At 33.8% G+C, this 14,955-nt stretch overlaps 1 protein-coding gene across 2 annotated transcripts in view; it reads right to left on the reverse strand.

The window, feature by feature from the left end:
* The window catches only part of XPO4 (exportin 4), a 71,746-nt gene that overhangs the window by 26,078 nt on the left and 30,713 nt on the right, over window positions 1-14,955 (reverse strand). For both annotated transcript variants that reach the window (XM_034410066.2, XM_087894689.1), the window contains 5 exons: window positions 14,676-14,792; window positions 12,166-12,319; window positions 7,860-7,972; window positions 4,723-4,880; window positions 4,341-4,515 (listed from right to left, as the gene is read on the reverse strand). In XM_034410066.2, coding sequence (XP_034265957.1) covers window positions 4,341-4,515; window positions 4,723-4,880; window positions 7,860-7,972; window positions 12,166-12,319; window positions 14,676-14,792 — 717 coding nt within the window. The remainder of the gene's footprint in view (window positions 1-4,340; window positions 4,516-4,722; window positions 4,881-7,859; window positions 7,973-12,165; window positions 12,320-14,675; window positions 14,793-14,955) is intronic.

Here is a 14,955-nt window from a genome sequence, read left to right on the forward strand (position 1 = left end):
GAGAAAGGAAGTTTGCGTTTGGAAAAAGTAGTCTCTTCCAGTAAACTGTTATTTTTAAAAATGAAAACAAAAATTGATTGATAAATAAACATTACCACATTCACACACACACACACACACACAGAGAACATGTTTATCTTATGCAAAATCAGAGGATTTAAAACAATTCAAACAGTTTACCTCCCAAATAAAAAGGTAAACCCAATAGTAGCCCAAGAATAAATTATCAGAAAGTGTTCTTATAATAAAAATCACATTCTAACTTTTGAAATATGAAGTTCTTAGTTCTTTAAACCTTTACCTGACACACTAAGATTACAATGATCAAGTAATCCAGCAGACTTTTTCAGCAAATATGATCAAGGGTGAATGAGGTAGAGATTTTCTGCTAGTCTTATTTTTCATTTATATAGATACAAAGATATGAACGGAAGAAATTAAAAAGCTATTCCCAAACAATTTAATTGAAAATTTCATTTTTAAAAGAAACTGGATCACAAATACTTCCTAGTATGTGTTAAACTATATATAAAATGACAAGATACGAAAGAAATTAATCTGTGTTTACAAATGTTCATACCAAAAAAACCTCTGACCCCTAATAGAAGAGTTTTCAAAAAAAATTTGGCTGCAGAAGCTATAATTTAAAAATAAAATCTCTCATAACTCCTGATCAAGAGTCAAAAGTCTAGTGACCAATATTTGGCTGAATTTAAGTAATTTCCCCCCCTTAATTTCTCACAGAATCTTGTCAAACTCTCATGGGTCTCCATAGTTCCATGGAACAGAGTTTGAAAACCCTGCTCTGAAAGGTTAAACAAATGCAGAGAAGTCCTCCTTTTTCAGAAGTCCATGGAAATGGTTAAAGCAAAAGGAGAAGAACGAACTGTGGATACCGATAGCCTTTTAAATTTACAACATTTCACATGACAAACGTGTTCTCTGATTCTTGTTACTTCTCTTTTTCTGAAAAGCAGTACAGTAATAAAATACAGTGAAGGGCAAAAATGGCTTTAGTATACTTCAGAGTTGATGGCTTACTCTTTTTGTTAACTTTTTTTCCTTGTATTATTTAGGTTTTATTAGTTTGTAGATCTGTCTAAAACAGAAATTGAAATTTACTAATTTAAAGTAAATTCAATCCAAAAATGTATGAGTATTGCCTGAATAAACTATACTTTTGTATATTACATATCCAAACATATATCTATAAGCAAACTAAATTATACAAAATTGATTTTTCAAACAAAAACAAAAAAGCAACTGGAAAATAATATTAGAAATTTCTATTCTGAAAAGTACAAGAAAAGCTCCAATTTTATTTCATTGTTTAAAAATTTCTGCAAATTTTATTAACTATACGCAGAAGAAATGTGGGGTATAGGGGATCAAGTTGATTAGGATGGCATGATTTTCCTATGTGCGTGTTCCTTATATCAAATGTTTTTTATATTTTTTCCTTTAAATTTTTTAAATTCATTTAAAAACTGAGAATCAGTTTAACGTAGTGCTGGGCTAGAAACTGGAAAACTATGAGCTTTGGCTCTTAGGTACTAACATCAACTTGGTTAACTTTTGAACAGTCACTTATTCAGGCCACTATGTAAGGTTGTTGTTGTGAGGGAAATAGGAAGAGAGAATACTGTGTACCTCATGCTACCTTGACTTGTACAAAATAAAGGTGGGATATAAATCTAATAAAAAAGAATTAAATCCTGCTTAAGCATTGGAGTTGCTACAATGCTAGAACAAATAACAGATAAGTTCTAGATAATAAATAAATAACAGGAGTTTTCACATCTCCTTTACAAATCTGCCGCTACGGAAATCATTTTTTTCTATTAATACTGACACATTAGCAAAAGCCACATAAAAAAATTAAACCGGTAATTCCCAACATGCTGGTTAGCTCTACATACTGTTTAAACTAATGAACAATTAATAATTTCACACTGCAATATATAGGGTAATGGGGCTTATTCATTACATGTGAATTTCCAATAGTGAAAGGGGCCACAACGGGCCCTTCCTAAAGAAGACTTTAGGAAGACTTTAGGACTATTTTACAACATTACTTCAAAGTTTCAGAGCTAGCGAAATCAGCATGGTTCAGTTCACACATCGCACTGCTTGTTTTCTCAGTCAACATGACCAAACTTTTCTAATGATTCTATGAGTGGAATGGTCTGAGGTAAATCTCTGGTTATACGGAGCTTTGGAACAGGCTCACGCTTCTGATTACTACAAAGCTCAGTGCAATGCAAAAATCCTCTGCTATTTAAGAAGAATGTGAGAAGATAATTGCCTGCTGCTATATGCTAGCAAGAGCGCTGGGGACATTAGCCCCATGCTAACTACTTTATGGGAATCTGTCAAAGGTGATGAGGAAAATCAATACAACATCATAGTAAAACTCTCACACACACCTCTTTTTTTATTTCTCCACTATGAACTTAAATACACAAAGCAAAAATCAATACTGTAAGGGAGGAGCAAACTTTCTGTTATTTTTTTAAAAAAAATCTATGTAGTATTGTCAGGACTAATAAAAACATTCCTTTAGTAATTCAAGATACAACCATGTGAAATATTCATAAATAAGGTAAAAAGCTGAGTTACTAGATTCTAGAACTATACAGAGATTCAGTTCTGATTTGGAAAACCCCACTATTTTGAATATCTAGAGGCACATATATTGTATTTATCTACAACTCTTTAAAGCAGCTGTATCTTTTGCTGCTGCTATATCTTCTGAAGTATCTATTTAGAATTGGATTGAAGCATCAGATATCTCTCCTAGATTCCAATGCACCGATATCCCATAAGCTTGTCTTTATCAATATGTGGCCAACCCATGGAAATTGTATTTGAAAAAATACATTGTCTACCATAACACTTCTTCATATACTTAAAAAGAACACACATTTAAAACACTTTTGGGACACAAGGACATACTGTGCCAGTATAAACCTACAAGGTATTAAGAACTGTCAATGCAAACTCCTCTGCAGGAAATATTATACCCATCTGGTGTTTGAGATACCGCCATATGTGCCAAAACCAGGAAACTAAAGGCCACAATGATTCAATATCTAAAATTAAATTCTAAAATTAAAATCAAATATTTTATTTTGTTAATTGCTTTCAGCATTGGTGTGATAAAATGGCTTTCTGAATTTCTGAAGACAATGCATTCTAAATGATGGTAAAAATGTAAATGATATTTCATTCAAACTACCAATCTCAAAACAAAATTCATAAGTGTTCAAAATAACCTTTTATTCCAATACATTAAACAAAAATCACTATTATAGTTTCAAAAGTGAACACCAGCACAGATTAGGGAAATTGGTCTGCTCTGTCAAATCCACTTAGGCAATATATAGTAGATGCTCCATCCATTAATTACTCTTGACCTGTTCTGCTAAATTTGAAAAGTGGAACAGTTTGAAATCTGCCTCTTACTCCTAAATCTTTAATTTTATATAGCAAAAGATGAAGACAATTCTGGAAGCCCAAACTAGATGTTACACAGATGGTACGTAGATCTCTTACTCAACAGTGGAGGAGAATTAGAAATAAAATGTAGGTAAATTAAAATGCAAGATGAGAGAGATATGGAGTGTGCTTTATAGGAAAGAACAATTAAATGAAAAAAATCCCATTAAATTGGAGACCAAACATAGATTCTTTAACACCAGAAGCTCAGATTCTTAAAAAAACCCACATTACCAGTTTTCATGCCTCGTTCTTACTCAGTTACAACTATAAACCACTATACAGAAAAATCCTTATAATATGAACCCCAGAGTATACAGATTTATTGATTTATTTTCAATTGCTTTAAACGTATAAAGAATGCAGTAAAGGCAACAAAAACATTCGCATGTGGGAAATTATCCAGTTCAACCTGCTACATCCAACAATAATCCCCACACAAAATGTTATTATACCAGGAACTAAAATGTATTAATTGGAGTAACATAATGCCAAAACTTCATTTTTTCATGCTAATATCAAACAATATTAAACTGAGGAAAGTATCAAAACACAACGTAAATATATAGTTCACTGCAGAACTTCTAACTCTGCATCTAGTTCTACTACATCGCTCTAACTCAGGGTGATTTTGTGCTTCATTAGGAGCCTTTAAACCAACTAAATTTCTTCATAAAACAGAATAGGACCATAGAAAAGGATGCAGCTCACTGTAACCATTACAAATTAACTGAGTACTAAGGGAAAAAATAGTACCATAAGCTAGACATTACATAAAACTAAAAGTATTTTAAAGTTTCAACATTTTGGAAGAACCTCACAAAATTAAAGTTGCTACTTACAACTTCTTCCAAGGCAGCACTTCTTCCAAAAGAGCAAGTGAGATGTGTGAGGCAGTTAACAAACGAAGAGAAAAGTTCATTTGGAATGGCTGTTAATATATTGCGAGGAAATACAGTGATCAAATTGCTGATTATACTGGATATGCCCACAGCTTCAGAATCTTCTATCTCAATCCTGTAGACAAAACATTTTTTTTTTTTAAAAAGAGAAAATCCCAATAACTTTATTGTAAAGTTTAAAAGCATTTCATTATTGCTCAGAAAGGTATCTTTATGTTGTAGTGCTATGCCACTCTTCAAACTGTTCTTCAAATAACAGAACACAAGTCCCACCTCCCTTCCCCAGCAATCCCAAATTCTAGGAAGTAAGCATATTACCTACCCATTGATAGTATTGAGCAATCCCTCAATGAAGTGAGCTAAATAATCAACTTGAGAGCTTTCATCAGGAAAGACTGGCCCATGAAGAGAGGCTAGCTGGGCTAAACACTGCAGAGAGTCTTGTGCCATATCGGTGTCTTCTCTAATTTTTCGATGCACCTTTTCAGAAGTGAGAGGGTTAACATCACATGAGGAGGTGGAGAGAAGATAGAAGATGTTCTTTTACCATAATCACATGACACACTCCTAAAGAGCATGAGCAAACGCACATGCACCCCCCCACCACATAAACAGCTTTCCCTAGTATCTCGTGTATTAGTAGTCATTCCTTGGTATGTACGCAAACTGCCACTTCAGTAGATCAACTCAAACAGCCATATTAAATTAGTCAAAGCCGGGGACCTACCTACATGTTAAACTGTCTATGCATTTTAAGTCTTAGAGGGAAACAGTTGCCAGCCAGTCAGACATGCTGCTCCTTCTAAAAACAGCAATAATGACAGCCATCTCTATTATGCTAACTATGCCTGGGCTACAGTGCCTTGCTAAAGTTAGTCGACAAGTTCAATCAAGATTATATAGATGCTTCTTTAGTAGAGGTAAACACCAAACTCTCAAGAAAACAAACACATTTCCTAGAAGCAAAATCTTCCTAAACTTATAACTTCCCAACCCTTTTTAGTCTCAATCCTACTGTTTCTGTCTGCAAGGCTGCTCTCCTTTTTGGCACTAGCCTCCTTAGGGGATCCTCATGGACAATAAATCACTCCTATAGATCTATCATTTGTAGACTGAATATTTATAGCAAGCGTGGGCATCAAGAGACCAATCTTTAAAAGACAACCTTGGATGCACAATAGAATTTCTGAACTCAATATCCTGATATGCTTTTAGGATATATTATTATAAACTAATATGGGACAACTGTTTTCTCCTTGTTTAAACGAATTTAATTTTTCAAATGGCCATAACCTAACAAATACTAGTCTCACAATCAATTTAAAGGCATGCTAAATTAATATTTATTTGTTATTATATGTACTTAACATGATTTATGAACTTCTCACAATACATAGTGTTTAATAAATACAAAAAACCTACAACAAAGTATAATCTACAGTTGTTATACCTACAACAAAATACACAGTTGTGAAAATGGAGATTTTATTTTTATTTATAGGAAAAATTTGAAATTTTGCTTCACAAAAAACTAAAATACCTACAAACTAGAATATATTCTCTAAATAATAATGAAAGCCACATGTAATTATTTAAAAAATTAAATTCATGACTGATTTTGTTGACAATCAAAAAATATATTATTTAAATTGAGTTACAAATAGAGCAAATCCACTCTAAATGAGGAATTTATAACCATTATGTAGGAGATAGCTATTTTGGAGATCCAATGAATAACATACAAATAAAACTATTAACCCCTATTTCATTAATATGGAGTTGATGTTTATTGGGAAAAGTAAATCTGGTGAAAACAATACTTAAATCTAAAAAATATTTCCTTTCCCAGCAAGCAAAGGAATTTAACCCAAACTTACTAATGAAAAATTATATTAGAAAGGGTTAACCTGTAAACCTAAAAGCTATTTGCTTGAGGAGGTCCCAGCTGACAGTAGCAACTGTCTGGTTGTCTAGACAGCTGTTCACATTGTGTGCAGCTGTTAAGTGGTCTGCCAGCAGGGTTTTTTTTTTTTTTTTGAAAATGCCTGAGCAAGGTTAAAAACTTACAAGTAACTACATAACCATAACTAAATGTTTTGGGAAAAAAATAGCATGCTATATAAAAGCATTTTTTTTAAAAAAAAGTCTTAAACACATCTATTGTTTTAAAAGCAATAATTCCAAATTCTAGCTATCTCATTCTAATTTATGGGGGGAAAACAGTTGCTGTTTATCTTCCAAAAATAGATTGCTTAAGGCAGTTGTCTAATGCTAAAAACATGGTCCATTTCTCCATTAATTCATAGAAAATTATCGTACCTTGGGGGAGAAAATTTACCCTCATCAGGTTGAAAAAAGGTATTGCTATTGCTATTCAGGAGATGTATTCTTTATCAATTTTTGAAACATCTTTATACTGTAAAAATAAGAATACGCAGCAATTTCTATGTTGTCTAGATTTAATAATACATTAAAGCACTGAGCTAATTCTAGAATAATAGGTATTACATGGAGTTTTGTTAGTTTTAATTTATTTTAATTAGTATTTTATTGTATTTTGAACAATTATTTATTGTATGTTGGTTCTGTTTAACAAGTAAAAATCCTTTTAAAATTCGCATAGATTCTGAGCTTTTAAATACCTACTACTTTTATCTTGTTTTACACCATTTCCTTATATTTTATTCAATTTGTTCCTCGCCTTGGCTTAATTTTTAAACCTAATATCACTGTTATACTATCTCTGCTATGCTTGGTTGTTGCTTCTGAATTTTTCTTTTTTTTTTCTTTGTTGGATATTGATTGTAGTTAAATTGGGATTTCCTTCTTCTTCATATATTGAACTTGCAGATGACTAGACTGAACATTTCATGAAGAGCTCTTAACTCAAATAGCACAGGCTGGTTCACATGAAATGCCACAAATTCTTATACAGAACTAAGATTCCAGAGGAAAAGCCATATGCATCATGCAGGCACTCTTATGGTACATGCCAGAATAAACATAGGTTTCCTAAATGGAAACATTATCCATGTAGGAAGTTGCCAAATGGGAAGCAGCTTTAATCTCCCTTTAGTTTTGTTTTACTCTATTTGCATAATGCCTAAGAGGAGAGCAGGCATAGCTTAATTTGCATTTACAATCAACTAGAGAAATTTTATTTGACCAGCAATACTAAAGAAGTAGCTGAAAGATACCCAACAACCCTATTCTGTTTAAATCACGACCATTCTTAAATTAAATGAACACAATGCAGGGGAATTAATACAAACATTGACTGAATTAAAGGATTTAACCAGCTGTGTTGGTGAAGCATAGAGTATGATTTATGCAACTCTTACCTGAAGTCTTCCCACCGCATCCAAGAGAGGGAAAAATCCAACAACAATCTAAGAAAGAAGTGATGGGAGCTGTAGCTTTGTTGCTACTAAACTAGCAAAAGAGAACAATGGAACTTACTGTAAAGAAAAGCTCCATCACTCTGCTGTCCAGGAGGGTCTCACGCCAGGACTCTGTTGGCTTTAACATCACATTTTGTGAGGATTCAAACATAGCTATATAATGTCTGCCTAGTTGTCTGGTGTCAAGGTCAACAACAACATTCCAATTTGGCCTTCTTCTTTTTTTTTTTTAAATCCCTGATACAACAGGTCCCATTCAGAAAGAATGCAATGGAAACAAATTTTAAGCCTCTTCACATACACAGCATAATTCATGCATGAGGACAAGGAATAAAAGACATTGTACTGCAAAAAAGAACACCCTAGGAATGCCAGATAACAGTTTGATCACAATGACGAAACATTCCATAGTGGCTCAATTGTTCCGTAATAATCGTTCCGATGAGACAAGAAACAAAAATGATACCACATTCAACAGGTATCAAACCTGTCCAAAATATGCTTCATATATTAAAATGCTTTTGGCTGGTTTTATAAGATGTTGCCTGGGCAATTGAAGTCTTTGAAACCTACTAGCATATCCTACATACTTCAAAGGATTCAACTGAGTTTAGCTTCTTGTTAGATTAAAAAATGTATCAATTACACATATGCATGCGTGTCTACACACTTCACAGCAGGGATAATGGATACATGGTTTAAATCTGGAACTTTATATCCCAACCTCATGCACATATGTCACACTAATTTTGATTGCGTTACTTTGCTAATAACTTTATATAGGAGCAGTCTTTAAAAGACAAAACATATGCTATGTTTCAGATAATACAAGATAATTCTATAAAAAGGATATTAGTATACGTAGAGAATCAATGTACAAATACAAACATAATATCATTTTGTGCATTTACATTAAGCACTACCCAAAGTTGCAAAGCTATGAATACTTAAAACATAGGGCAGTTATCCAGAATGCATCTGCATTTGCTATTCACTAAATTACACGTAAATCTGGTAAAAACAGTATATTTGAAAGACAGTTTAATTATCAATCTGCCTAATTCATGTACAGTTTTTGGAGGTTCTTAAACGTTAACAAACACAAAAGAGTACATTGTTGAATCTCATGTAACATTCAGGTATTTATTTTGGTTGGTTGGCGAGAGGGAACACCACCACACAGAACAATGGAATTCAATTAGTTTTGTAGTTGAGTACTAATTATTCTAAAAAAATAAGTATAATAGTTTAAAATTTTATTGAACAACATTATTCACACCTTTTCCATTGCACTGGCCACATAGTCGAGTCCAAAACTCTGTTGCTAGTTTCTCTATGAACTTACCTTCTCTCATTTTGTTTTTTTTTAAAAAAAATCTGCCTTTTTTCCTTTAATATATAACTTTCTCCTTAAAACTGCTGCCCAAAATTTCTGCCTAACATTAGCTATCCATAATTCAACTTTTTCACAAGATTTAAGTTTTGCCCATAACTTCTGATACACAGATTGAGACTTGGTTAAGCATAAAGGGTAAATGAAATACGGTACTCTCTCCTTGTTTTTTCCATTGCCCTCTCCTTTTCTTGTCTGTTTATGTTTGACAGTAAGTTTCTTGTGCATAGGGAACCTGTTCATTACTTTGAAAAGCATCAAAGGCAATGATAAAATAATAAATGCTTAATAATAATTGTTCAGAGTCGATTACTTAGTCTTAAGTACTTTTTTTCTATTAAAGTACTCTATATTAAATGCTGACTGACAGACACATAGTATTTAATTTCAAAATGCTAAAAGTACTATTTTAATTTTGAATAAGGAGAGACAACATAAAAGTCCTGTAATAACAATTGCTGAAGAAAAATTGATTTTCTCCTTTTTTCTGTAAGCCAAAGCTGTAGCTCTTCACTTTGACAGTTATAGCAAAGTTTCAATGCAGTTTAACATTAAGGCTTGTATAAGCTGATACACATCAAATTCTCTTTTAATTCATCTGTTTTCTGAAGAAGAAATGGAATCGGGAATTAAGAGTTTTAGATGAAAACTTGTTAAAGAATCCAATACGGCCGAACTGGTAGCGATGGCGGCGGGCGGTTCGGAGAATCGGTAGCGATGACAGCACGAAGCTCCGCCCACCTGGTCATCCTGGTTTTAACCAGGAAGTAACTTTTTTTTACCCTCTGTACATATGCAGAAGGGCTTGCGCATGTGCAGAGGGTCCACACGTGCATGTGACGTGCATGCACAGCATGCACACTTCCGAACCAGTACGGAAAGTAAGTCGATTTCACCCCTGCATACAATCCAGCATTCTGTGACAGGGATTACTTTGGAAGTTCACCCAAGCTACAGTGTGGTGGTTAAATATTAGGACTGAGAAGGCCCAGGGTCCAAATCCACTTTTAGCCCTGGAAGCCAAATGGGTGATTCTGGTGTCATCTCCCCTCCTCTCTCAGCACAACCAAACTAATAGGAATGTCACTGTGGGGAGAAAAAAAGAATGGGGTACGATGTATCATGCCTCAAGTTCTTGGACGAAAAGTGATACGTATATGTATGTAACAAATAAACAATAAAAATAAAGCCTGAACTTCAGAGAAATATTATTTTGCAGCACTGTTTCCCTTTAACCTGTATATAAGACATGTTGCCTATAATTCAAGAAGTAGTAAATGAGTATTACTAGTCATTGATAGTCTGATATTTCATGAACCTGTCTTGTCCCCTTTTAAAGCCATCCAAATTAACACCCATTACAATTGCTGGCAACAGATTTCACACTTTAATTATGTAGTTTGTGAAAAACCATTTTGTTCTGTTGCTCTTGAATCTCCCTTCATTTAGGGGAATATGTACATAAAGCTTGTTTTTACAAAACTCTATTATTTTTCCCTTCACTATCTTTTGTTCTAAACAATCCCAAATGTTATAACCCTTCTACATTAGGGAGCTATCCTACTTCTCAAACTATTTTGTTGGCATAAGGCAAGAAGACAAATCTCTAGATTTTTGATATGGCACAACAGTGCCCCCTAAAGTGTCTGATAAGTTGGACCCACAGTTAGAAGCCAGAATCAAAACAATCCAGCTTTTGTTCCCTTAAAAAGCCATGTAATCCTATTTATATAATGTCATAACTTGGGAAAAATAGACTGCATCTTTAGAATTCTATCAAGGATTACTAAAATGGCTTTAATTGCTAAATAATTTTTCACTTGCTATCTAGATCCAGAACATTCAAGGCTGAGCATTCTGGCTTTGCTGGACAAAACAACCTTCCCAGAGAAAGTGGCTTTCACTTTTCCTCTATATTCTGTAGAACTGAGGATGGTGCTTAAAAAAAAAAGAGACAAAAGAGAGACAAAATATACAGACAGAAAAGTGGAGCATATAAATGTTCCATCAGGAGATCTAGATGCTACCTCTAACTAGATCCCTAGCTATGAACTGTGACAAATATGCTGATAGTCAAGATTTTATTCAAGAAAGTAGCAAGCACCTAGATTAATTGTGTTGATCTTCTTCACAATTCTGCATATGCGATCACTTTTTTCTATATGATATATTCACTTTTCCCAATAAGGACACTTTTCTAACCATACAGTATAGCAGTCTAAGCTTTGATATAAGGGAATTTCTTGGGCTGGACAGAAGTGAAATTTTTGGCAGAGCAGCCAAAAAGTTCCCACCTTACAGACTAAAGATGTCAAGAAGTTCAACCTAAGCCAACTGGCAGTGGCTTAATATAAAAGTTCTTTATTGGGGAACTCTTAGAAAAGGGGATATGAAGGCAGATTTTAAACTATCCCCTCTCAGTTTGCAATATACAGTAGGGTATTTACCAGAAGTCACCCTTTCTGTCCATTTTCTCTGCCTTTCTTTTAATGTCCTCTCAGAGCTTTTTCAATGGACTATTTCAGAAATTTTGGGGAATGTGGCTTCTACTTTTATGTAGCTATAAAAAGATAATGCTTTAGAGAATAACTTTGCTTATTAGAATAGTAATAACAATAGTAAATATTATGCTTTATGTTCATATTACTCTAATAAATCCACCAATTTTTATTACACTGTATCTAGTTTTTTCATGTGTAGTAAACAACGTTTTTAAGTAGATCAGATAATTCTGGGTGAAAAACTAATAAAGAAATGCCTGATTCTCTATCTACACACACACACACACACACACACACACACACACACACACACACAGGAATAATCACTATATCTACTTCCTGATAGTCTTCCAGCATGCTCAGATTTTAATCTTCTTTAGATTTAAGATATTGCTTCTCCTTTACAGGATTCATAGTACTGAAACTGAGGTATACTTTCACAGAATTTTGACAAATGATACAAAGGATATAATTTGGAGGAAGAAAATTCCAGCTTAAGACCTGATTGGCTAGTGCAAGGTAACGTTGAAAAACCGAAGACATCTGAGCATTAAGATTTTCACGCCGGCTGAATTCCTGTAGTACCTCTACGGTGAGCATAAAGATCTGACGGAGATCGTCCTCCTGTGCAGAATAAAGACCAAATGTTTTAATAATCTTTCAATGTTGCCTAATATATAAATCAGCACGCAAATCAAGTTAAACATTTTAATTATAACTCTCAGACCAACCTAACTCTATCCCTCACGGAATGAATCTTTTACACAGAAATCATGCATTTGCTACTGAAATAACAGTTCTTTTTCATCTGAGAAGTTTAGGTTAATTGTATATGAATAATATCAAAAGAATCACCTAATCCAGTATGCTGTATTTTACAAGCCAGAGGAAATCCACGAAGAGGAAAAGGAGTGTAATTCCACCATCTGCTCATGTACCATTACAACCCACTGCCATTGCTATGCCTCTGAGCATGAAGCACTTCTTTTCTTTCTGTTCTGAATCATGCATCATCCAGGTTTGCTGACCAAAAGACCTTCTCTTACTAGTTTGTTCAAATAACATAACTATAGTCACGATGGCTTTAAAACCCATCTTATTTAAGCCTTTGCTTCTCATGGTGATCAGCCAGTTGGTTTTGGTAGGAGTTGGAGAAAGAACCCTGTCCCACTATTACTCTCATATTGCACTCAACCAGGAGTATCATTAGTGTTTTTCTGAACGAAACTGTCCCAAATATTTTAGCCTTTTCTCCCATAAGGCAGGTGTTCGAATCACTTGATAATTTTTTCACAGCTGCCACACGCTAAGTTGATATCATCATTAACATTTACAAATTCTTTTTTTTTTCATGATTAGTAATACAATGCCTTCATCAGTGCATTGTAAAGTTAGATGTCTTTGCCCAGTATGAATTATAGGTACTTCATGCTTCTTCAAACTGAAGTGCATTTACTCACTTTTTTCCTGAAGAGTTCCAAACAATATAAAACTGACATTATAGGCCTCACCCTGTTAGCTTTCCATAAAGCTTTAAAGATCTGGCTATATTCCCGAGCCTGGGATGCTACCTGCATCAATGGCCATGTCACCTAGCTATATTGTTAACAGGCTAGTTGATAGTTAACAGATATTTTTATGTTTCTGAGTCGTTTAAATGGTTTTTATTGTTTTAAAATTTTTAAGATTTTAATTATAATACATGTTTCTGAATTGTGAGCCGCCCAGTGTCGTCTGCTCAGATCAAATCAATCAATAAATCACCAGGCTCAGCAGTGTATAGGGGCAGTTGATTTTTCTCTCAGTGTGCATCCCTTTACATTAAACCAATTTAGCTGTTTGTTAAAATGCAACCTTGTGTCATTAAGTTTGTTAATATGTAATTAATGACATTAAATTTTCCAGGAATTTTTAGAGAGTTTTAACAAGAGACTTTTGAAAAACCCACGAATGTCTTCCTGACTAATAAATATTTTACTGACACTTAGGACATAGTGATAGGATTCAAGATTTATTTTTAAAAGACAATCGTATACTTTTTTCCTGAGTTTATTTTACTTTGATATGATAGATAATTCTATCTTTAATCATGCGTTCTACATTTATTCAGAACAGATGTTACATTTCTGGCATGTAACCTCCTTGATAATTCCTGGGTTCCATTCCAGTTCTCTAATACAAGTAGAATAATGCTACATATTTTCCCTAGAAGATCAGCAATTTCACATGTTAGTCCTTTAAACCACTTGGATGGACAGCATCTGGAACTAGTTATTTGGTTTCAGCCAATGATGTCAACTCCTTTTGCTTCCAAAGAAGGTAAAGATGTTTTGTGGTTTTTAATTGCTGGATTTTTAAAAACTTAATTAGTGGCATGCTTTTTTTGTTGTCTGCTTGTATTTAATTTATTCAAACTTGTGATCCTCTAAGCTCTCAAAGCAATAGCATTTAGACTTATATACCATTCCATAGTGCTTTAGGGAACTCTCTGAGTGGTTTATAGTGTCAGCATATTGCCCCCAACAACTGGGTCTTCATTTCACCAAACTCAGAAGAACTGAAGGCTGAGTCAACCTTGAGCCCATCAGGATTAAACTCCTGACTGTGGGCAGAGTTAGCCTGCAATACTGCTTTCTAACCATTGCGCTACGACGGCGCCTATCATTTGGAAAGGAATTCTATACTCTCTGGACAGCCTTCCATTTTTATTTCTATAATTTTCTTGGTAGTACTTGCAACCTTTTCTTATGGTATATATGCATTGTAGTTCAATTGTTATTACTTTCATTTGAATAACTGTGGAAATATATAAAATAGAAGGAAAAGACAAAAGTATCACATAGGAACCCCCCACAATTTCTAATCTGAAGTTTAATTCCTCCTGCATATTAGTATTACACGATTCTCTTCCATATATCTGCAATCTCATGTATCTTTTCCTGTTCACATTGTTCTTGGAAACACAGAAACACATACTTACCTGAAATATTAGTTTGCAATTGCCGTGGAACTCCATGCTTAATCCAATGTTGCTGGTTTTACTTGAACTTGAGAACTCACTTAGCAATGCGGTTAAAATGGAACAGGCCAGAGTTTGCTGAGAAAATTTGATGAGAAAAGATTTATTAGCTGAATAATTTGCTGTATGAAATTTTTATTATATCATACCAGATCTTTTATCATTAAAAATGATAAATGTCACATCTATTCTCAGATTTGGATTTAGTAAAAAAAAAAAAAGCACTTGTTACTTGGTCTTG

This window comes from Pantherophis guttatus, chromosome 5 (genome assembly GCF_059756535.1).
Source record: "Pantherophis guttatus breed Tessera chromosome 5, ASM5975653v1, whole genome shotgun sequence".
NCBI classification, from domain to species: Eukaryota; Metazoa; Chordata; class Lepidosauria; order Squamata; family Colubridae; genus Pantherophis; species Pantherophis guttatus.